The sequence below is a fragment of the Oncorhynchus gorbuscha genome, linkage group LG18, assembly GCF_021184085.1.
Source record: "Oncorhynchus gorbuscha isolate QuinsamMale2020 ecotype Even-year linkage group LG18, OgorEven_v1.0, whole genome shotgun sequence".
Taxonomy (NCBI): Eukaryota; Metazoa; Chordata; class Actinopteri; order Salmoniformes; family Salmonidae; genus Oncorhynchus; species Oncorhynchus gorbuscha.
In genome coordinates this window covers 9,779,749-9,804,498 of record NC_060190.1, presented here as the reverse complement: position 1 = coordinate 9,804,498, position 24,750 = coordinate 9,779,749, and the positions used below count along the sequence as shown (strand labels likewise).

Here is a 24,750-nt window from a genome sequence, read left to right as displayed (position 1 = left end):
TACATTTAAGTCATTTAGCAGACGCTCTTATCCAGAGCGACTTACAAATTGGTGCATTCACCTTATGACATCCAGTAGAACAGTCACTTTACAATAGTGCATCTAAATCTTAAGAGGGGGGGGGGGTGAGAAGGATTACTTATCCTATCCTAGGTATTCCATAAAGAGGTGGGGTTTCAGGTGTCTCCGGAAGGTGGTGATTGACTCCGCTGTCCTGGCGTCGCGAGGGAGTTTGTTCCACCATTGGGGGGCCAGAGCAGCGAACAGTTTTGACTGGGCTGAGCGGGAGCTGTACTTCCTCAGTGGTAGGGAGGCGAGCAGGCCAGAGGTGGATGAACGCAGTGCCCTTGTTTGGGTGTAGGGCCTGATCAGAGCCTGGAGGTACTGAGGTGCCGTTCCCCTCACAGCTCCGTAGGCAAGCACCATGGTCTTGTAGCGGATGCGAGCTTCAACTGGAAGCCAGTGGAGAGAGCGGAGGAGCGGGGTGACGTGAGAGAACTTGGGAAGGTTGAACACCAGACGGGCTGCGGCGTTCTGGATGAGTTGTAGGGGTTTAATGGCACAGGCAGGGAGCCCAGCCAACAGCGAGTTGCAGTAAACCAGACGGGAGATGACAAGTGCCTGGATTAGGACCTGCGCCGCTTTGGATGAAGTCTATTTTGTATTGCTTTTAAATCTTTTAAATTAATTTTTATCTTATTAACACTTTTTTCCAGCTAGCTATTTGTGTAGGCAGCTATCAAGTAAACACAATGATATAGCGCATTCCATTCTACCTCATGAAACTGGTTGAGAGAATGCCAAAAGTGTGCAATGCTTTCATCAAGGCAAAGGGTGGTTACTTTGATAATATTTTTGGTTACTACATGATTACATATGTGTTGCTTCACAGTTGTGATGTATTCACTATTATTCTACAATGTAGAAAATAGTAAAAAAATTAAGAAACCCTTGAATCAGCAGGTGTGTCCAAACTTTTGACTTTGTACTGTATATTTCTTTATTTTTGCCCATCCCTGGTCTAGAGAGTGAGAGTCCGTCCAGCATTGGAATCAGGGCTGGCATTGGGGATGTTAGAAGTTAGTATGCCTGATCTACGCACATGCGATCACGCACAGGTACTCCCACCGCCAAGGGAGAATCCCTTTCCTTCCCCAATCATTTGGCTTAAGTATGTTGCAAAGTGCTACGATTTGTCTCCTCGCCTCGTTAGGAAATACTTGCCCCTCTGCATTCGACTGTTTGGGAAATGAAAAGTTTAATAGATAGGAAATGAATAGTTTAATAGTTTAATAGTTTAAATAGAAATAGATTTTGATAATTGTATTCATTTACATAGCCGGTCTGCGGCATCCACTAAGTGCCTATTGGACGCTACAGTAGGAGAGGACAGAGGAAGTAGGAAGCATCAGATTAAATAAAGAGCTAGCGGTAGTCATTGTCTCTCTGCTAGCCTGGGGCGCTAACAGTGTTAACTGCACTGTGTGCTTTTTGGGCTGTTGGTTTAATGGTCGATTAGCAGTCACTGAGATTTTTCAAGGCACTCTTCCATCCATGTTATGCTCCCAACAAAGATCAAATAGAACAATTAAAGTCCCGTAGTCTTGTGATACATTAATACCGTCAGTTTCCAGAGCCGTCTGTGCATTAGCCGCTAATGCTAATTGACACTTGACATGACTTTGAGGCAAACTGGGCTGCCATGGATTTAAAGCCGGGAACTGATCAAAGGGATGGCAGTTGGAGGATGAGCTACGTTGAATCAGCATTGCCAAACAGGAGGATCACACACTGTAAGGTGTCTTTGTCCTCTGGTCTTTTGATAGACTAAATGAGCACCTATAACCCTAATGATGTCCTCTGTCAGTCACACACAGTATAGTATGTAACGGTAGCCAGTGTGGCTCAGTTGGTAGTGTGTGGCACTTGCAACAGCAGCGTTGTCGGTTCGATTCCCACTACGAAGAAGTGTGAAAATGTGTGTATACTACTCTACGTCACTCTGGATAAGAGCTCTTGCTAAATAACTCAAATGTAAAATTAGTATAGGACGTCAGTTGTTGCCTTTTAGTCGACCACAGAAATATTCAATATTCATTTATTTGAAATGATTTAGTGAAGTTTGATTGAATGATCTGGTATTGGGTAAGAGTTGGAGCTGGTTCCTGGATCCTGGTTTGACTCTAACATTTATTGCAGCCAGCACAGAAAAAGAAACCTCGCTTTTTCCACTGTACAATCTGGACATAATCTTCTTAGTGAACAACAAGAAAGACGAAGGTCTGATAATCTCGCCGGCTTGGTCAGCCTGACAGGTCGCAACCGGTTCTCAATTACACTTTCCTCACCGCATTAGACAGAATAGGTTCTCTGGCCGTTGTTAACACATTTAAACATCATACCGTTCCTCACATTGAAGTGGAAAAGGAATGTACACCAAAATTCCAAATAGCTCACAAATGGACAGCAGAGTCTTTTCTGGCACACATTCAAATGCCCTACATTGCCTTGCCAGCCATTAACATTTGTACGGTGTCCATATTAGGACAAAATACATTTAAATGGTTTCCGAGTGGAAGATAATCCCACTCTGGCCAGGGTCCCTTTCAGCCCTTTCAGATGGGACAGGCTAAGAGAGTTTAGCTTTCTGTGGTTTCACTGCTGTTATTAGCAGACAAACACACACACACGCTCAGGCCGGCTGTCTGGCAGGCCTTATGAGAGTAGTAATTAAGGGGTAAGAGGTTTATCTATGTCCAGAGCTGGCCCTGGCCTCTAAAAGGCTTTCTGGGACAGGCCTCAGAAGGAGCAGGGGGTGAAATGGGCCTGGCTGCAGACTAGACCTCTCCCGGGAGTACTGGTAGATGCTGGCTTTTATCCTCTCTCTCTCTCTCTCTCTCTCTCCCTCTCTTTCTTTCTGTCAGTCTGTCGCTCCCTCGCTCCAAAATGATGGGGTCTCCTATCTCAAAAGAGGGGGTCACTCGCTGTCATTTCCTGGTGGTCCCGCTTTCTCTCTGTCTCGTTCTCTCTCTCTCTATCTCTCTGAGTGATGGGCTCTCTCCCTATCTTCTGCCCTCTCAGAGGTGGTGGTCAACAATGTCATTTTCTGGTGATCCCGCTATCTCTCTGTCTCGTTCTCTCTCTCTCTCTCTCTGAGTGATGGGCTCTCTCCCTATCTTCTGCCCTCTCAGAGGAGGTGGTCAACAATGTCATTTTCTTTCTCTTGCCCTCCCCCTGCTTACCTTGCTATCCATCTCCCCAATCTCTCTCTCTCTGTCCATTAACAAAGGTGGTCAGTCTCGTCACTCATTTTCCTTATCCACTTACAACCCTCCGAGCAATGACAGTCCCTCTTCTTTGTCCCTCCCTTCCCCTCTCCCCCCTCCCTCTCTCCCTCTCCTCCCTTTTCTCTCTCTGTCTGAGATCATTAGTCGCAACGAAAATGAGGGTTTCTTTTGGAGAAATTCAGGTACTGTAGGTGCCTCCTCGTTTTGTTACGTTTGCTTCCATTTAGGTTCTGTTCCGCCCCAGGGCTAATTCTCCCAGTGCTGGGCTGATGGGGAGTGTGTGGGGGGGGGGGTGCACATTTAGAGACCTTATTTTCAGGCAGGCAGCTGCCCAGCAGGGTTGGGTGGGGAGGAGGGAGACTATAAGAAGGGCATTCTCTCTCTCTGTGTGTGTGTGTGTGTGTGTGTGTGTGTGTGTGTGTGTGTGTGTGTGTGTGTGTGTGTGTGTGTGTGTGTGTGTGTGTGTGTGTGTGTGTGTGTGTGTGTGTGTGTGTGTGTGTGTGTGTGTGTGTGTGTGTGTGTGTGTGTGTGTGTGTGTGTGTGTGTGTGTGTGTGTGTGTGTGTGTGTGTGTGTGTGTGTGTGTGTGTGTGTGTGTGTTTAAATTTAATAGTTTTAAAACAAGCGAAATGTGTGTGTGTGTGTGTGTAAAACATCTTGTGTGTGTTACTACTACCTGCCCTACTGTGCGAAGGGGGACATGTGTTGGCAGATATAAATGGCTCACTGTAGAAGGATGATACTGTACTATACCCTGCTGGAAATGCAGAAGGAGGGAGCTCCACACACACACATACACATGCACACACATACACACACTGTCTCACAAACACAAATTTCTTTAATAGTATCATCCAAGGCTGGCTAATTAAGCACTTTGTCCTCCTCATGTGAAAGGAGCTGATTCTGCTCCCTACTGATATTAAAGTACTCAACCAAATCTGTAATTGTTTAAATTTAATTTAGCTTTAAACAAGCGAAATGACACATTCCTCTGCTGCTGTACCAGCTAATTAGCTATATCCTACATCTTGTATTAGTTAATAACATCCGCCAGTTTAGGGCTTTTCTTTCGTGCTTGGCTTGTGTCTCTCCCTTTTATTCTCTCTCTCTGTTCCTCTCTGCTTCTCTCTCTTTTAAATTCAAGGAATATTCCAAGGTTGGCAAAACAATACATTGCGACAGAAACGGCTGTATAAACTGTCAAATCATTCGAACACTAACAAATGACAACACAACAACACCACAGTATTATTATTAGTTGACTGTCCCTCATTTTATCTCTTTGTCTCTTTCTCAGATATAATGGTCTCTCTTTCTCTTTATATTTCAGCACAATTTACAATGATTATAGAAACCAAAATTCTCTCTCTCTCTCTCTCTCTCTCTCTCTCTCTCTCTCTCTCTCTCTCTCTCTCTCTCTCTCTCTCTCTCTCTCTCTCTCTCTCTCTCTCTCTCTCTCTCTCTCTCTCTCTCTCTCTCTCTCTCCCTCTCTCTCTCTCCCTTCTTCTTTTCTTCCAGAGAGTGAGATGGTCCCTCCCGACTTCCTCCGTCCCCGCTCCTTCACCACCGTACGCTCCTCTTCTCTCCAGTATCTGGTAACCACGAGGCAGATGAATCCCGCCTCTCTGTCAGCCTCTGTGACCTCAACCTGCAGGAAGTGAACGGCTCTGGCCCAGCCCACCCACATAACCACGCCCATCATCTCCACCTGGCCCCTCCCTCCGCCTCCTGCCCCATCCCCCAGAACTCCCTCAACACCCAGCAGTCCTCTGTCCTCCCACACTCCCTCGAAAGCGACCTCCATTTCCACGCCCTCCGCGGTGCCCACATCAAGACGCTCGACGAGCAGACAGTGGCGAGATCCGAGCACGCCAGAGAGGAGCGAACGCTTGTCTTCACTGACCGGCCACTGCGTACCGGTGAGACCGTGTTTATCAAGGTGACCAAGTCGAGCCCAGCTAGGTCGGGATCGCTGTCCTATGGCGTGACATCATGCGACCCCGCCGTTCTGCGCCCTAGCGACCTGCCCTACAACCCGGAGGCCTTAGTCGACCGCAAGGAATTCTGGGCTGTATGCAGAGTGCCCACGCTGCTCCAGAGCAGTGATATACTGGGCTTCCTGGTCAACCAGGAAGGGGAGGTGATCTTGAGCCACAATGGCACCAATGCGGGGATGCAACCGAGGCACTCTTGCGTCTATTCGCCAGCGCTTTTGGTGGCCGTGGTGTGGACAACTCCCGGCCCCTGTGGATGTTCTTCGGTCTGCATGGAGCCGTCACTCAACTCAGGATACTGGGTAAGTCAGTATGACTGTTATGCTATACAGGTAACTGCCAAAATAAAGGAAACACATGTGGTGGCCCAACGGCCTATTAAGACAAGTTAGGTTAGTGTTTCCTTTAATTTGGCAGTTACGTGCACTTAGAGTACTTCTCTCTACTATTATTTGTATGCTCTATGTGGGGCCAGGAGTTTTTCCTATTTATGTTACCTGACTAGGGAAAACTCCAGGCCCTAGCTATGGACTGTAGCGGCTAGGGGACTTTTCCTAATCGGGTCACATGGTCAGGTACTGGCCTTAAATGCTACAGTGTCTACAGTACTACAGGCCCTAGGAGGATGGAATCTGACATGGTGTAAACTTTTTCATTTATCCATTTATGATCGATCGTCAGTCAGGGATTTAGTAACAAGGGCCCCACCCGCATCACAGAGCTCAGAGGTGTGCACTTATGTCATGTGCTTCAATACAGCGCCTTGACACAGGAAGTCAGATCCAAATGCACTTCCAGAGGTATTAATGGAGAGCAAAGTAGACGCTGTCTCACCACCTGCCACGATAAATAACAGGAATAGAGGGAACAAGTGAAAGGAGGAGTGTGGGAGCCAGGCCCTGCAACCCAGCGGCAACAACACGTCTTCTCCTGTCTGTATGGTGTGTGTGTGTGTGTGTGTGTGTGTGTGTGTGTGTGTGTGTGTGTGTGTGTGTGTGTGTGTGTGTGTGTGTGTGTGTGTGTGTGTGTGTGTGTGTGTGTGTGTGTGTGTGTGTGTGTGTGTGTGTGTGTGTTGCATGTGTGTGTATGTGCTTGCGACCCACTCACAGCGGGGGAAACATGTCTTCACTACGGGACACACGCTACCTCTCAGCAGTATGCCGAGAGCCCCCATGCTTGATTACACACTCTAAATACAGATAATGAACATGAAGTGGGAAAGATAAGTGGGTGGGCGGGAGGCCGTACGCTTCCTTTGCAATATGCCAAACATACTTTATTTCTGCTGTGGCAGGCAGGTGTGCCTAAAGTAGCTACAACTGTGCTTTTAGACTGTTTTGAGAGGCGAATTGCTGAGCTCTTTATAGTTATTTACTTACAGATGTAGGATCTTCATTTGAGCTAGTTTGCCACGCAGGAAAATAATCCTGCAGCAACAGGAAATGTGAATTATTATGTGGGTTATACTACAGAGAAAATCTAGTGTGAAATTTCAAAGTGGAAATGACAAACTTCAGAAACCTTTTTAAAACTCAAACCTCCTGCAACAGGGTGATCAAATGTAGATCCTACACCTGTAGGCCCCCTTTCAAGCCAACTGGTGCACAAGGTCCCTCTTTACATAGTCTGTGAAAGGGGCAGACAAATGGTCAAAATGAAAAAACAGCGAATGTTCACTCCTATATCCTTCTATGACATAATGGCTTTTTGTAATGAGCCATAATTTAATGCAAATTCAAATTTGGCAGAGTGTTTCGTAGATTGGAAAAGCGGAAATTAAAAAATCACATCTTTGTTAGGTGTATCATGTAGAAAGACAGGTAATGTTGAAGGCCTGTCTTATTTTAACAGTTAAATTACGAAGCTACACAACCAAATCAGGCACAACCTCATCACCGTGTCATCATTGTTTTGCTTCTTCGGACGAATCAAGCTCCGTCTAAATATATCCCTCTCAGTGAGGTAGGGAGGGAGGGAGGGAGGGAGGGAGGGAGGGAGGGAGGGAGGGAGGGAGGGAGGGAGTTAAATAAACTACACCTTACTGTGCTGATATATAATGCGGACATGGTATTTTCATTAAGTGCTGCTTGTTTGCTCACCTGTAACTTGCCCTCATACTAACACGCTTATTCTCCATGCAGCCATGGAGGTCACAGCAGTTAGCGAGGCATCGACATGCCCTCATGCCGCCCTGTTAGCACTGTTCTCATTATATTACATTACACAGCCGCCATTTTTGGATCTGGTCTGCTCCATTAGGCACTCTGGAGACACACAGGGAGGTGGCTGACAGCGCGATCAATGAAAGCCACAGCAATACATTACACTTAGGGCTGCAGCGCACACTGCACACTGTCTGAGGCTGGAGTGTGGCTCTGGGGTATTGATAGATACGACAACTGCAGTGGCACTAAGCCAACGGTCAATACTATGGGCCTGCATGAAAACTGCACAGGAAATGCACCCCTATGGGGTCTTTTCACCATGCATTTTTTACTAGGAACTCGTTAGCTGCACAGGGAGATGGTGTTATGGTGTTGTGGTTTGTTCTGAATGTCTGTTGTTACTAGTACATTACCTGTGCTTTTAAAAACGTTTAGCTAGAGCACTACGGGTACTTTTTCAGAGTTTTTGCAAGGTGTTCAAGGAACTTCTCTTGTTGCTAAGCACTGTTGCCAGGTCGTCTGTTATCAGACAACAGAACTGCCTGATTACTGCTGAGTTTCTTGAGGCACGGATCACCTTACGAGGAGTTTACGGCAACATGAAGCGGCTGCTCTAGACCCTACAATCGTTCATCAGACAAATCTAGGAATTCCTTCTGACCCTGATAGATAGTAAATCACCTTTATGTTCCAATTCTTCAACGTTAGGAAGTTTTCTTGTCTGTGTATGTGACGGCAGGTCTGAATGTGTTTTTATAGGCTTTCAGGTTTACCTGGATTTGTCCCGTGGGGCAGCGTGTACATTTGGGAGTGCTCCTTTAAACTGGCTTAAGCTGTGTGTGTTGTGCACTGACATGAGGTCCACTAATTCCTGAGCTCCCCTAGTGGGGGAGTGCCCTTGGTAGGGTGAGTGAACACTGAAGGTCAAGATTAGGGCTCCTCGCTAGCGTGCTCGCTAAGAAGCAACAATTGGATATTCAGAGACAATGAATGAACACATGAATGCATGAATTCATTGATGATTGAGCAGTTAATTAATGAATGATTAAGAGTAATGAATACATGAATGAATGGATGAATGGATAAACAAGTGAATGAACAAATTAACAAATGTGGATTATAATCAACGTGGCTTATAATCAACACGACACGTTTTAAATGTCCTGCATTGCAGGAAAGTTGTCCAGCAACGGAGTGATCAAATGAACATCCTATATCTGTAAATGGGGAGGATGATGGTGTGATAGTGTTGGAGGGAGGGAGAGAACAGCAGTAGAGAAATAGGACACTATTACTCTGACCCTCTCCCCATACATTATAGATTCCATTAGAATGTCAGCTCGTTCACGCTCAAGTGAACAGTCTCGCCCGCCACCCACAGCTACTCCAGCCACTGTAATTCTTTCTTTCGTTCTTTCTTTCTTTCTCCCTCGTTCTTTTCTCCCTCCTTCAGACTGAAACATTGAAACATCCTTGGGTCTGACATGGTTGGCCGTCACACACACACACACACACACACACACACACACACACACACACACACACACACACACACACACACACACACACACACACACACACACACACACACACACACACACACACACACACACACACACACACACACACACACACACACACACACACACTTTCCATGACATAGACTGACCAGGTTAATCCATATTTTTCAAGCCTTGAGACAATTCAGACATGGATTGTGTATGTGATTGTGTATGTAGGGTGACTGGGCCATACAAAAAATGTAAGTTCCTTTGAATGGGGTATGGTAGTAGGTGCCAGGGGCACCGGTTTGTGTCAAGAACTGCAACGTTGCTGGGGTGTTCACGCTCGACAGTTTCCCGTGTGTATCAAGAATGGTCCACCAAAGGACATCCAGCCAACTTGACACAACTGTGGGAAGCACTGGAGTCAACATGGGCCAGCATCCCTGTGGAACACTTTCGACACCTTGTAGAGTCAATGCTCCAGCAAATTGAGGCTGTTCTGAGGGCAAAGGGGGGTGCAACTCAATATTATGAAATAGGCCTTAATGTTTTGTACACTCAGTGTACACATACACACACATACACACTCACACGGCCCTACAGATACTAACATCTGATAGAAGGGATGTTACGATGTCAGGGCTATAAACACCTGGATGTTGCAAAACATTTCCAGCACCAGAGCACTGATAAAACCACTCCCTTCATTTCGGGCCAGATAATATCCTGTCTCTGACACACGCTCTACACGCGCCTGCAAGTATGTATAGTGTAGAGAATCATTGTACCATTTAAACCGCTGTGAAATATTGTTTCCATAACCAAACATATTGTGTTTTCAGCTGATTAGAACTGGTGTGAGTAATAGACGCAAATAAAAACGTAACAAAGCACAGGAAGCATATAAATATCGCACATCAACCACTTCTTAGACTTGTTTTCAAACAGAATGACAGATCTATAACTCGCATTTCTATGTGAATTTAGTCAGGTCAACCAAAAAGTGACATATTGTAGCTTTAACTATATATACAGTATATACTATCCTATATATAGATTTGACAAATTACCATTGAGAGCCTAAATGTAGAAAATGGTGCTGCCAACCAACTTAAAGACCACCCATATACAGTCACCAAACCTCTCAAAGCTCTTAAAGTTTCTTCGGATATCGTGTTTCAGAAAGATCAATGGATGTAGAAAGATAAGCAACCACTTTGCAACCCCACTCTCCTCTTTTCCTCCTCCCATCTTCCCCTCCTCCTATTCATCAGTCTAACACTGAACAGATCCCTAGAAGGATATCCCACACTCCTCTTCTAAGATGTAGAGACCTATGATGACCTAAGGTCACTATATGACCACAAAGGTCATCCTCAGTCACAACCATGACTGTAGGGCCAAGCGGTCATTTTGAAGCCACAACCCCATCGAGGTGCTGCGACAGTGTGTGACCCAGTGTTGTTGAGTCAAAGTATGTCCCAGTCTCAGTGTCACATAGCCCACATTCCTCAGAATCCTCCCATAGCAGACTGCTTTAGAGGATCTGGACAAACATACTCTTCTTAATAAACATCTGTGTCCCAAATGGCACCCTATTCCCTATATAGTGCGCTACTTTTTACTAGGGCTCATAGAGCTCTGGTCAAAAGCAGTGCAGTCAAAAGTAGTGCACCACATAGGGAACAGGGTGCCATTTGGGAGGCAGGGGGAGTGAGCTGCCACAGCTGTCCACAGTCCCTCTCTAAGTTAATCTGGGAGTGAACAGGAGGATCGGGGCTGGGCTCCACTGAACATAGGTCAACTGCTGAGGACAAGCCAGATAGGGGATTACAATGGGAGAGATGGAGGACAGAGAGCGGATCAGCACCACCACCACACCTCTGGGTTAGAATCCATAGGGGGAACTGTCACTGTAGTAGTCGCTCTGGATAAGAGCGTCTGCTAAATGACTTAAATGTACATGTAAATGTAAATGTGATCATAGGGGGACTCTGAATAGTAGATGTAGTGGTAATTTATAAGCAGGATAAGGGTGTGTCCATACGAACTAAGTATAGCTATGGGAGTGTGCGTTATACATAGACATTCTACAAATGACCATCTAAAAACACACAGCACAAACACACACACACACACACACACATCACACACACACACACTTAGACATACACACACTGAGGCACCAAGAGCCTAGGGGCACCAGAGCAACCCTCTACACAAACAGCCCAGGTCTTAGCCCTCCTCTTCAACTACACCAGCACATACAGCCCCATTTAGAAAACCTCCACAAGACTTGTACAGTGCAGCCTACCACATGACGTAATGCACCCTGTCAGTCAGTCATCAGGTAACAGAGATCAGTATTACTGCCAACATGGGTCCTAATGCATTATGTTAGCATTGTCGCAAAACCAAAATGGTCAACTAGTCCAGTGGTTCCCAACTTGGCCTATCCACAGGGTGTACTTGAGAAGACTCATGAGACCATCGGCCGACTGATAAAGTGCAAGAGTGGCAGTAAGAGAAAAAGTTTGGGAACCACTGGCCTAGTCGACAGCCTCTCCAGTGTTCGTGAACATAGAAAGACCGCAACTGGGCAGCCATTTTGGACCTGGCCATAGACCAATCGCTCCCAGAGAGATGCCAGAAACGGTGGCCGGTCGCCATGTTGTCAGCTGACGGCAGTCTTAATGATGGACCACGGGCCACACACCTGACGACTCATTTTTCACATTCTTCCGCCATGCCATCCAGAAGAACAGACATAGCGCGCGCTGAGAAAGACCATGGAGCTCCTTCCCAGCTACCATAATCCCCATAGGCTTTGATGAACTATTCCTCCTCTCATCCCTCGTGTCTTAAAATAACGTGTCATTGAAATGTTCAAGGGTTCAATGCAGTTCATTGTGGCTTGTTTGTCTCTGTTGTTGCTGATGATGTCCCTATTTTTGTATGTTGTGGCTTTAGGGCGAAATGGTGACGATAGCCATTTCCATTGTTCCTAGCGAATTAGTAAAGCTTTTAATCATTTTTGTTTTTAATTATGACACATACACTCAACAAGACAGACAATTTTCGTAGTAATTTACTGAACATTAAATAGTAATTCTGTTAGTGCCTACTTAAACCAAAAATAAAACAATTGGCCTCATATTACAACTACTGCAGGCCAGCGCTAGACTAACAATGCCTGGATGCATTCAATATGTCTACCTCCATAAATACAGTCTAGAAAAAAATGACCTTTGTTTTTGGTGTAGTATCACTTTTGATTAGGTGATCCCCCCTTTATAAATTCAACAGTGACACTCAATCTTGCTCAGTCTATATAAATTATTACTACTCAATCACTATCAACCATTTAACTAACCAACCGTCAACCAATGTTAAGGAACCACTTGGTCCTTAGATACTTCAAACATCTTTCTCTGACATATCCTCTTTCATCGATGTACAGGCATGTACTGTACGTCTGACGTAGCCAGGGTCGCATTCCGACTTTCGGGTAATGTGTCCATGTCCGTGACTTTGGAACCCATTATGTCATGTTAATCACACTGGGGTCTCTGAAACATGACCCCTCACTTTAGGCATCACTGGCATGTGCTTCTTAAACGTGGACTCTGAATTTTGTTGAGTGGAACGTGACAAACCCCCAACATATCTCCCTAAACTTCACGCTAGAAATCCCCAAAAGTGATTGAAAAGCCATTCACTTCAATGGGATAAGATATTTTTTAAATGTTTGTTTTATTTCACCTTTATTTAACCAGGTATGTAACGTCGTTCTTCGTTTGTCGAAAGAGAGTCGGACCGAAATGCAGCGTGGTTGTTACTCATGTTCTTTAATGAAGAAACGAGGATACATGAAATAACTTAATAAATACAAAAACAACAAACGGAACGTGAAACCTAATTACAGCCTATCTGGTGAACACTACACAGAGATAGGAACAATCACCCACGAAAATCACAGTGAAACCCAGGCTACCTAAATATGGTTCCCAATCAGAGACAACGAGAATCACCTGACTCTGATTGAGAACTGCCTCAGGCAGCCAAGCCTATACTAGACACACCCCTAATCAACCACCATCCCAATGCCTACTAAAAAAACAATACGACAACACAATAAACCCATGTCACACCCTGGCCTGAACAAATAATTAAAGAAAACACTAAATACTAAGACCAAGGCGTGACAGAACCTCCCCCCTAAGGTGCGGACTCCCGGACGCACCTCACAACCATAGGGAGGGTCCGGGTGGGCGTCTGTCCATGGTGGTGATTCCGGCTCGGGACGTGGACCCCACTCCATTAATGTCATAGTTCCTCCCCTATGCGTCCTGGGATAATCCACCCTCGCCGCCGACCATGGCCTAATAGTCCTCACCCAGAACCCCACTGGACTGAAGGGCAGCTCGTGACTGAGGGGCAGCTCATGACTGAGGGGCAGCTCGTGACTGAGGGGCAGCTCGAGACTGAGGGGCAGCTCGGGACTGAGGGGCAGCTCGGGACTGAGGGGCAGCTCGGGACTGAGGGGCAGCTCGGAACTGAGGGGAAGCTCGGGACTGAGGGGACTGAGGGGCAGCTCGGGACTGAGGGGCAGCTCGGGACTGAGAGGAAGCCCAGTACTGAGAGGAAGCCCAGTACTGAGATAAAGCTCAGGCAGGTAGTAGGCTCCGGCAGATCCTGGCTGGCTGGCGGATCTGGAAGATTCTGGTTGACTGGCAGATCTGAAAGAGACTGGTTGACTGGCAGATCTGGAAGAGACTGGTTGACTGGCAGATCTGGAAGAGACTGGTTGACTGGCAGATCTGGAAGAATCTGGTTGACTGGCAGATCTGAAAGAGACTGGTTGACTGGCAGATCTGGAAGAGACTGGTTGACTGGCAGATCTGGAAGAATCTGGTTGACTGGCAGATCTAGAAGATCATGGCTGACTGGCGGATCTAGCTGCTCTATGCAGACTGACAGCTCTGGCTGCTCCATGCAGACTAGCAGCTCTGGCTGTTCCATGCAGATTGACAGCTCAGGCTGCTCCATGCAGACTGACAGCTCAGGCTGCTCCATGCAGACTGACAGCTCCTTGCAGACTGACAGCTCCTTGCAGACTGACAGCTCTGGCTGCTTCATGCAGACTGACAGCTCTGGCTGCTTCATGCAGACTGACAGCTCCTTGCAGACTGTCAGCTCATTGCAGACTGGCAGCTCCTTGCAGACTGGCAGCTCCTTGAATACTGGCAGCTCCTTGCAGACTGGCAGCTCCTTGCAGACTGACAGCTCTTTGCAGACTGGCAGCTCTGGCTGCTTCATGCAGACTGACAGCTCTGGCTGCTTTATACAGACTGACAGCTCTGGCTGCTTCATGCAGACTGACAGCTCAGGCTGCTCCGAACAGGCAGGAGGCTCCGGCAGCGCTGTAGAGGAGGAAGGCTCTAGAAGCGCTGAACAGGCGGGAGACTCCAGCAGCGCTGTAGAGGAGGAAGGCTCTGATAGCGCTGAACAGACAGGAGACTGCGGCAGCGCAGGAGGGAAGGAAGGCTCTGGCTGTGCTGAACAGGCGAGGCGCACTGAAGGCCTGGTGCGTGGTGCTGGAACTGGTGATACTGGGCCGAGGACACGCACAGGAAGCCTGGTGCGGGGAGCTGCTACCGGAGGACTGGTATGTGAAGGTGGCCCAGGATGGACTGGACCGTGAAGGTGTACTGGAGAGCCTGAGAGCAGGACTGGCACAGGACGTGCAAGGCTAGGTAGGTACACAGGAGGCCTAGTGCGTGAGGCCGGCACATTTTTCACCAGCCGACTAACACGCACCTCAGGACGAGTATGGAGCGCTGACCCAGGTGCCATCAAATCCCCGACGCGCTCCGTCGGACGAATCTTGTACCTAAAGCACCAAGCTAGCAACTCCCTCATTACTCTCCACTCCACCTTCCCCATTAACTCCTTCACAGTCTCTGCTTCGCTCACCTCTAACACCGGCTCTGGCCTCCTTCTTGGCTCCTCACGATTAACAAGGAGAGTTGACTCAGGTCTATTATCTCCTGACTCAGCCACTCTCCCTCTGAGCCCCCCCCCCCCCCCAATACATTTTTGGGGCTGACTCACGGGCTTTCCTCTGCGCTGTCGTGATTGTCTCTCCAACTCCATTCTCATATAATCCTCTTCGCACTGCTCCAGCGAATCCCAGGCGGGCTCCGGCACTCTCTCTGGGTCGACCGCCCACCTGTCTATTTCATCCCACGTCGTATACTCCATACTTCTGATGTCCATAACGTCCTCCCTTAGCTGCTCCTGCTGTCGCTGCCTGTAACCACGCCACTCGGTCCGTGTGGGGTGGGTGATTCTGTAACGTCGTTCTTCGTTTGTCGAAAGAGAGTCGGACCGAAATGCAGCGTGGTTGTTACTCATGTTCTTTAATGAAGAAACGGCAATACATGAAATAACTTAATAAATACAAAAACAACAAACGGAACGTGAAACCTAATTGCAGCCTATCTGGTGAACACTAGACCAGCAACAATCACCCACGAAATTCACAGTGAAACCCAGGCTACCTAACTATGGTTCCCAATCAGAGACAACGAGAATCACCTGACTCTGATTGAGAACCGCCTCAGGCAGCCAAGCCTATGCTAGACACACCCCTAATCAACCACAATCCCAATGCCTACAAAAACCTCAATACGACAACACAATAAACCCATGTCACACCCTGGCCTGAACAAATAATTAAAGAAAACACAAAATACTAAGACCAAGGCGTGACAAGGTAGGCCAGTTGAGAACAAGTTCTCCTTTACAACTAAGACCTGGCCAAGATAAAGCAAAGCAGTGCAACAAAAACAACAACACAGAGTTACACATGGAATAAACAAAGTATAGTCAATAACACAAAAGAAAGTCTATCTGCAGTGTATGCAAATTAAGTAAGGAGGTAAGGCAATAAATAAGCCATAGTTGCGAAGTAATTACAATTTATCAATTAACACTGGAGTGACCGATATGCAGATGATGAATGTGCAAGTAGAAATACTGCGGTGCAAAAGAGCAGAAAAAACAGTGATTTTTGCAATTCGTTCCAGCCATTGGCAGCCGAGAACTGGAAGGAAAGGTGGCCAAAGGGGGTGTTGGCTTTGGGGATGACCAGTGAAAGATACCTGCTGGAGCGTGTGCTACGGGTGGGTGTTGCTATGGTGACCAGTGAGCTGAGATAAGGCGGAGCTTTACATAGCAAAGACTTATAGATGACATGGAGCCAGTGGGTTTGGTGACGAATATGTAGCGAGGACCAGCCAACGAGAGCATACAGGTCGCAATGGTGGGTAGTATATGGGGCTTTGGTGACAAACAGATGGCACTGTGATGGACTACATCCAGTTTGCTGAGTAGAGTTTTGGAGGCTATTTTGTAAATGACATCGCCAAAGTTAAGGATCGGCAGGATAGTCAGTTTTACGAGGGTATTTTTGGCACCATAAGTGAAGGAGGCGTTGTTGCAAAATCGGAAGCCGATTCTAGATTTAACTTTGAATTGGAGATGCTTAATATGAGTCTGGAAGGAGAGTTTACAGTCTAGCCAGACACCTAGGTATTTGTATTTGTCCACATATTCTTTGTCAGAGTAGTGATGCTAAGTCCAGAGTAGTGATGCTGGACGGGCGGGCAGGTGTGGGCAGTGATCGGTTTAGTTTTACTAGCATTTGAGAGCAGTTGGAGGCCACAGAAGGAGTGTTGTATTGCATTGAAGCTCGTTTGGATGTTAGTTAACACAGTGTCCAAAGAAAGGCCAGACGTATACAGAATGGTGTCGTCTGCATAGAGGTGGATCAAAGAATCACCCGCAGCAAGAGCTTCATCATTGATATATACAGAGAAAAGAGTCAGCCCAATAATTGAACCCTGTGTCACCCCCATAGAGACTGCCAGAGGTCTGGACAACATGCCCTCCGATTTGACACACTGAACTCTATCTGAAAAGTAGTTAGTGAACCAGGCGAGGCAGTCATTAGAGAAGCCAAAGCTGTTGAGTCTGCCGATAAGTATACAGTGATTGACAGAGTCGAAAGCCTTGGCCAGGTCAATGAAGACTGTTTTTTATTGATGGTATTTATGATATCGTTTTGGACCTTGAGCGTGGCTGAGGTGCACCCGTGACCAGCTTGGAAGCCGGATTGCATAGCGGAGAAGGTACAGTGGGATTCGAGATGGTCGATTATCTGTTTGTCCACTTGGCTTTCGAAGACTTAGAAAGGCAGGGCAGGATGGATATAGGTCTGTAACAGTTTGGATCTAGAGTGTCTCCCCCTTTGAAGAGGGGGATGACCACGGCCACTTTCCAATCTTTAGGAATCTCAGACGATACGAAAGAGAGGTTGAACAGACTAGTAACAGTAATCATTCATCTGTCTACAAATGTACTGTATAGTAACTGTATAGCACACTTAGAGAAAAAAAAATACATCAAAATAGTAATAATAATCTTTCTTTCTCTCGGTTCTTTATGATATAGGATCATTCTCCAATGTAGAACCTACTGGATAGTCCACTTACAGTACTAAAGGTGCCTATATTTGAGGTGGCTTTAGTTGAGGTGTCTAATATTTGAGGTGTCTAATATTTGAGGTGCCTATATTTGAAGTGGCTATAGTTGAGGTGGCTATAGTTGAGGTGGCTATATTTGAGGTGGCTATATTTGAGGTGGCTCTATTTGAGGAGGCTCTATTTGAGGAGGCTATAGTTGAGGTGGCTATAGTTGAGGTGGCTATAGTTGAGGTGGCTCTATTTGAGGTGGCTCTATTTGAACTCTATATGCTTTCATAACCATCTCTTTTCTCTCTGTCTGTTCTCTGGCTCCAGGTTCCACACATCTCGGGGACCAGCCGGCGCGGGCTCCCTCCATCCCCAGCTCTCCCTCCTCCTCCCCCCACACCCCCAGCGTCCTCGCCCTGGCCCTGGGTAGTGGAAGCTCCGACCCTGTCCTTAACGGAGGCCTGGGAGGCCCCAGCTCCGCGGCCTACTGTGGTGGCTCTGCGGGAGGTCTGTACCTTTCAGAGCCACTCTATTAATCAAACTATCAAACCCACTGCAGGGGGTTAAGAGAGGAGAGAGGGGGACACTAGGTAGCAGATGTCCTGGGTGGTGAGTCTGTTCGGTACATTGCTTCTCGTGCTGTGCAGCGGGAGGACACAATGTCTCGTCTACTGTTGTAGTTAGGTAATGTGAGGTTGCCTTCATAGTAGAACAACAGTGGTAAAATGGGTTTGTACTATGCACACATGACTGTAAGTCGCTTTGGATAAAAGTGTCTGCTAAATGGCATATATTATTATTATTATTATTATTGATCAACACTGTATATTAGATCCTTTACATCAGGTCATACACTACCGGTCAAAAGCTTTAGAACACCTACTCATTCAAGGGTTTTTCTTCCTTTTTACTATTTTCTACATTGTAGAATAATAATGAAGATATCGAAACTATGAAATAACACGTATGGAATCATGTAGTAACCAAAATGTGTTTTAACAAATAAAAACATGTTTTATTTTTGAGATTCTTCAAATATCCACCCTTTGCCTTGGTGTTATTTCATATGTGTTATTTCATAGTTGTGATGTCTTCATTATTATTCTACAATGTAGAAAATAGTCAAAAGAAAGAAAGACCAGTAGATGAGTAGATGTTCTGAAACTTTTGACCGGTAGTGTACATGCAGAATGTTCTTTCATTAGTCTATTGATTACTGACACCCCTAACACATGCTCTCTCTCTTTTTCCCTCTCCCTCCTTCCCTCCCTCCGTCACTACCTCCCCCCTAACAGGAACGACCCCCAGCTCGCCCGTCAGCCTCCCCAAGTCGCCCACCTTCCCATCAGGCAGCGGGAGAGGGCCCGGGTGGCCGACAGGCGATGAGTGCTCCATCTGCTATGAGAACCACGTGGACACGGTCATCTACGCCTGCGGTCACATGTGTCTCTGCTACACCTGCGGCGTCAAACTCAAGAAGATGTCCAACGCCTGCTGCCCCATCTGCAGGAGACAAATCAAAGACATCATTAAGACCTACCGTAGCACGTAGGGGGCCTTTGAAGCTAAGGGCCCCGAAACTGAGGGCCACAGGCATAAGTTAATGGGGAGAGGAGGAAGACGTTGAGGAAAGACTGATAAACTTTTGAGATCAGGGAAATGGACAATGAACAGTTCGCTCTGGTACTTTTGTGTGATGGATTTTGAGGAAGAATCTTGGTTTTTGTTTCAAATACCCATTTTTTGTTTGCTGGTAACAGTTAGTACACCTGCACTGCAAAGGTCTCTTGCATTTCCACTTTCCCTCTGACGCAGTGTGTGACGGCTTTTGAAGTGGCGGGTTTGCAACCGCGGCGAGAACTTCCTCTCTCAACTTCAAGTTTTCATTCTTCTTGCTCTCTCCAAGGATTCAGGAAGTTTCAGACTTTGAGGAAAGAGAAGACGTGAAAGTACTTTTTATTTTGTTGTTTAAGCCACTTCCAGACGACTGCCGCTCGTTTGCATGGAAGCAAACCAGGTGGTTTCAATTCAACGTTTTTTGGTCTTGAGATGATGTATTTATGTTGAAGAGGAGAAGGACTGTGTTAAGTTCCAACATTTGCTTCTTAACTTGACTCAACTTGGTCTGTAAAAAAAACAACAACAGGCGAAATGTCTACCCTTGTCCACAGATAGTTCTTTATTAACACTACGTCTCAGTATGACACAACTTCTGTCTGTGTGTTACTTAGGCAAACTGCAGAGGAAAAGAGAGGACTTATTTGTTGCTCAAGGGTTGTGACCGGATAGGGATGCATTTCTGCAGTAGTCATAGGATTCATCAATAGGAAGATGATCACAGTTGTATAAAGTTGTGACGTATAGGGACGTAAGTATATGACGTGTGAAGGTGGGCTGTAATCACCTCTTGCTCCTATACAGTAAGTCATATATTCTCAACCAAATGTATTTGTGTGGTAGTTCTATAGCACATTCATTGGTGGTAGCTGTCCTGTTGCGCTAGCTAGCTATCTGCTTGCTCTGCAGTGTTGCGTGTTGCACTGAAGTCAGTACTGCGCTCTCGGAAATGCCCCATCAAGAAAGGAGAGGATACATATTATTTTACACAATAAATTTAAACAGCCATCAAAACCATGTCACTGGCAGCCTCAGCTCCCAATCCAATCCCAGAATTTGTACCCACATCACGTGACTGGAAGCAGGAAGTGAAAGTACATTTATTGGGTGTTCCTCAGGTCCAGCTGTTAACGCCCCAAAATGGTGACTGTTTACGCAAACACCAGCCCAATGCACTGTGATTGTTGCCATGGTAACAGCGTTCGACGTCGATCCGACACAGCCCCCTGCCTTAATTTATGAACATGTACTTTGTTACCCAACGGATGTGTGATCAATAATGCTTTGTGTCTATCCATAATTTTCACCAAGACCCCTTACTAAATACCAAATACGATGTTGTGTGTCAGAAGAAAAGCTTTCAGAAACAGGACTTCAGAAACTCAGAGGATAAAAAGCACATGAAACAAAACTGAGTTGTATAACTTATTTTTATAACTCAAAATACTTACTGGTCAGAGGTAATTTGCATCACAGACAGTCAGTAATATGTACACAACCCTAACCCTATCACGGTCCTATTCTAACATCTGCATAGTGCTTCCACCAGCAACAAATACCCTTCACAGTTACACACATTAATGTAGGGTTATGAGAGGTAGATGAGAGGTCAGTTACACACATTAATGTAGGGTTATGAGAGGTAGATGAGAGGTCAGTTACACACATTAATGTAGGGTTATGAGAGGTAGATGAGAGGTCAGTTACACACATTAATGTAGGGTTTTGAGAGGTAGATGAGAGGTCAGTTACACACATTAATGTAGGGTTATGAGAGGTAGATGAGAGGTCAGTTACACACATTAATGTAGGGTTATGAGAGGTAGATGAGAGGTCAGTTACACACTTACCCCATATGACTTTTATCACTTTGAGGCGAATCCTAATTTATACTTAAGTCGAATTATCACTCAGTCTCCCATTGACATCAATGCAAGACTACCTGAAAATGTGATTTTGTAAAAGTAAGACTTTTCCCCTTTCTGATCAGTATGTGTCATGTATCCCATTGAAAATCCCCTCGTGCTTGTGTGTACTGGAGCTATAGGCCATAGCTTTCTGCCGAGAGCTGAAAAGGCAGTTTTGTATCACGTTTATCTTGCATCCTGGTGTAATTAATAGATAATCGACAAAATTAATCTGGAATGTAATGCTGCGACAGTATTTGCCAGCTCTCTGTGTTTGGGGCAAATACTGACAGATGTTTCGTACACATCCTCTTTACACTCACAAACAGAACTTTGTGCTTTTATGATATTATATGCTACTGCTTGAAGTGTTAATTCACATTTTGAATGTTAATTTATGTTTTAAAATGAGGCAAATCGTTTTATTGGTGTGGTTGGTAGTATCGAAAGAGAAAAAAAAACATATTTTGTCAGCTTTCTTTTTCGATTCATAGTCATGATTGTAATGTTTGTTTTCTGGTTGATTGAAACCATGAAATAATCAGCTATTTCTACTTCTACTCTGTATCCTAAAGCTAGGAACGATATTATCTTGTACCTTCCACCAATACCTAGGACTCCCTGCAGTATACAATCATAACACCTCGTTGCTTTGGGTAAAAGACAAGCACAGATGAATAATTTTACAAACCCTGAATACTCAGACGCTTTTTTGTAAATTTGACGTTGTTGTTTATGCCTCCTTTCGAGTCCAAACCAGGTTTGTTTTTATAGCTCTTACCAAGTATAAATTTAAAAGCCGTCGTTGTATGGCAATGTTAAATGTCACTTTATATGAATCCTGATTGTACTTTTGAAATGGTCTAGTCTATAGGCAATCTCTGGCATATTCTATCACAGTAAAATTTGTGCTGATACTAAGTGTGCAACGAAATCCGAAATCCAATCAAAAATAAATGTGTTATTCCACCTCGTAATTTGCAATGTCTGTGCTAAACGCACTTCATGTCCCCTCTCTTGAAATGTTTTTTTTTTTTACAGTTGTTTTTTTTACTGGCCCTTTATCCAAGGAATTTAACCCACAACCACTAATGTAAACAATAGTCATTGAACATACGGTCATGTCATAAATGGCATAGCATACATTGACAACCTATAATAACGTAAAAGTTAAATAGCATGCAAAGAAAAAACAAGGCACCTAAATTGCTGCCTATCATATTTATTGAGTTTACATACAGGATTAATTGAAGTGGTCTGACTCATGTCAGTACTCAGTGGCTTAAAGTTCAGCCCTCCACACAGATACTATGACTAGGGCCCAGAATTGTTCCTGACCTAGTGACCTGGAACACTCAGGGCCCTAACTATAACACCAACCAGTTGCGGTGTGATACCAATTTACCCCCAAAATAGTTTTGGTTTCTCTCTTGATTGTTTGTCGACTCGGTAGTGTATTTATCTTCTATTGAAGTGTTTTGATCTCAGATCCTACTGTACTTGGGTGTTTGCTTTCTTCTTCTACCCTCCTCCATTTTAGAAAAACTTCTTCAGATATTACTAGACAGGTTTCACCTGGGAAATATACTTTATCTTCTGTCTTTTAGTTGTTTGAGTTGATTGTTCACGCCGTCCTAGATAGTGAACTTTGGGACCAATAGAAGACGAGCTAAAAAAGAAAACGCAATCTCCTAGGCCATCATTTAGACGGAGTTAAGGGGTCGATCAGAACGCTACACATAGAAACGTAACATAGGCTATAGGTCAAACACGATTGCTCCTATTATCCATGATATAGAAGTATATATGTTCTATGTTGTGACTCATCCATTGTTTGAGATACTTTGCAAACCTGTCTTTATTTGAAAACTAGTTTCCAAGTGATCTGTTTGTGAGCTATGTGAGTCGGACGATTGTGTCAATAAACTTTCCAGACGTGTTTCAAAGAAGTGTCTGTGCTTTTCTCTTAAAGCTTGAATAGAACATAAATGACAAAAAAATGTGATTACAAGTGAATTCTATATTTTCTATCACATCTCCAATATCTTAATATGATTGGATTATCTCCCATACGTATCCAACTGCAACATGCACTTGATGACAAATTCTTATTTATTATATCCATACTCTTGATTTGAATTCATCCAGTAAATGTCTTTTTTTTCTCTTTTTTTACATTTATTTAACTTTTATTTGACCCGGAAGGGCTCATTGAGATTTGCAGTCTCTTTTTCAAGAGTGTCCTGGCCAAACTACAGGTAATCTAGTAAAAAAACAACATAGAATTCACAAGAGTATAAAAAAATCATAAAACAGCTAATTAAAAACATTAACAGGTCAGGGAACCAGCCTCAAATCAACCTTCCAAACAATAAAAATGCCCAAATAAAAAGGTAGTAAACCCAAAATGGCTTTGTAAATAAAAGTATACCACTGCCTGAGCCTACGAGTGACTAGAGAAGGCCAGCCAACCCTGGTATACAAAGTGCAGTGGCGCGTAAGGGTTGTGCAGTTTAAAATACAACTCAGTGCTCCATGGTAAAGGGTGTCAATTGATCTCAAACACTGAGAGGAAGCATTCATATAGAAAATATCCCCATAGTCTAGTATAGGCATAAATGTAGCTGATACTAGCCTCCTTCTGGCTTCAAAAGAAAAACAAAATAAAACAAAATCAATTCCCAACTTCATTTTTTAAATTTAAGTACATTTTTGAATATGCAATTTAAAAGAGAGGCCGTCGTCAATTAAAATTCCAAGATATTTCTATGAGGTTACTGTTTTAATCTCATTGCACTGTCAGGTAGTAATAGGTGAAAGGTTCAGAGGTGTATTTCTTGCTTTAGAAAAAATCATTAGATCGCAGTGCTAGCTGTGCCACTAGAGATTCTGGGTTCGAGTCCAGGCTCTGTCACAGCCGGCTGCGACCGGGAGACCCATGGGGTGGCGCACAATTGGCCCAGCATCATCCGGCATAGTGGAGGGTTTAGCCGGTGGGGGCCGGGAGCAGTGCATGCTGACACGGTTGCCAGGTGTACATTTTTTCTTCCAGCACATTGGTATGGCTGGTTTCCGGGTTAAGTGGGCATTGTGTCAAGAAGCAGTACGGCTTGGTTGGGTTGTGTTTCGGAGTAGGCACGCTCTCGACCTTCGCCTCTACCAAGTACAGAGCCCTGGGGCACACCATTACAGACAGACAATTTAACAGACATGAGCCCATCAAATTGAGTGCACTGAGTTCTATCAGGCAGATAGTTAGCAAACCATGCAACTGCATGCGCCGAAAGACCAATGCTCGACAGTCTCTGCCTTAGAATATCATTATCAACTGTATCAAAAGCCTTAGAGAGATCAATAAAAAGTGAGACACAGTGATGTTTTTTGTCAAAGGCTTCAGTGATATCATTTAAAACCTTCATGGCTGCTGTAATTGTGCTATGCTTCTTCCTGAAGCCCAATTGGTACATTGATAAAACAGAGTTAGTATTTAAAAACTATTAGCTGTTCACTAACAAGGGTTTCAAATAATGATCCAATCCATTGATTAAGATGACTATCATCCCCCAGCCACGCTGATTGCATGGATCATGAACACAGTTTGTCAGCATAGTCGTAAAAAACAGGAACCCAAATGGAGAGGCTAACCCAGACCTACACAACCATGACCTTCTGTGGTCCAGTGGAACTTGGTGCTTTCAGTGGTATGTGATTTGGGGCACCTGTTACATCATGTGTTT

At 45.1% G+C, this 24,750-nt stretch overlaps 1 protein-coding gene across 1 annotated transcript in view; it reads left to right on the top strand.

The window, feature by feature from the left end:
• The window catches only part of LOC124003759 (E3 ubiquitin-protein ligase NEURL1-like), a 70,781-nt gene extending 47,822 nt beyond the window's left edge, over positions 1-22,959 (top strand). The window contains 5 exon segments of the mRNA XM_046312311.1: positions 4,807-4,886; positions 4,889-5,471; positions 5,513-5,584; positions 17,817-17,996; positions 18,785-22,959. Of these exon segments, the coding sequence (XP_046168267.1) occupies positions 4,807-4,886; positions 4,889-5,471; positions 5,513-5,584; positions 17,817-17,996; positions 18,785-19,041 (1,172 nt within the window). The 3' untranslated portion in view covers positions 19,042-22,959.
• The last annotated feature ends 1,791 nt before the right edge of the window (positions 22,960-24,750 follow it).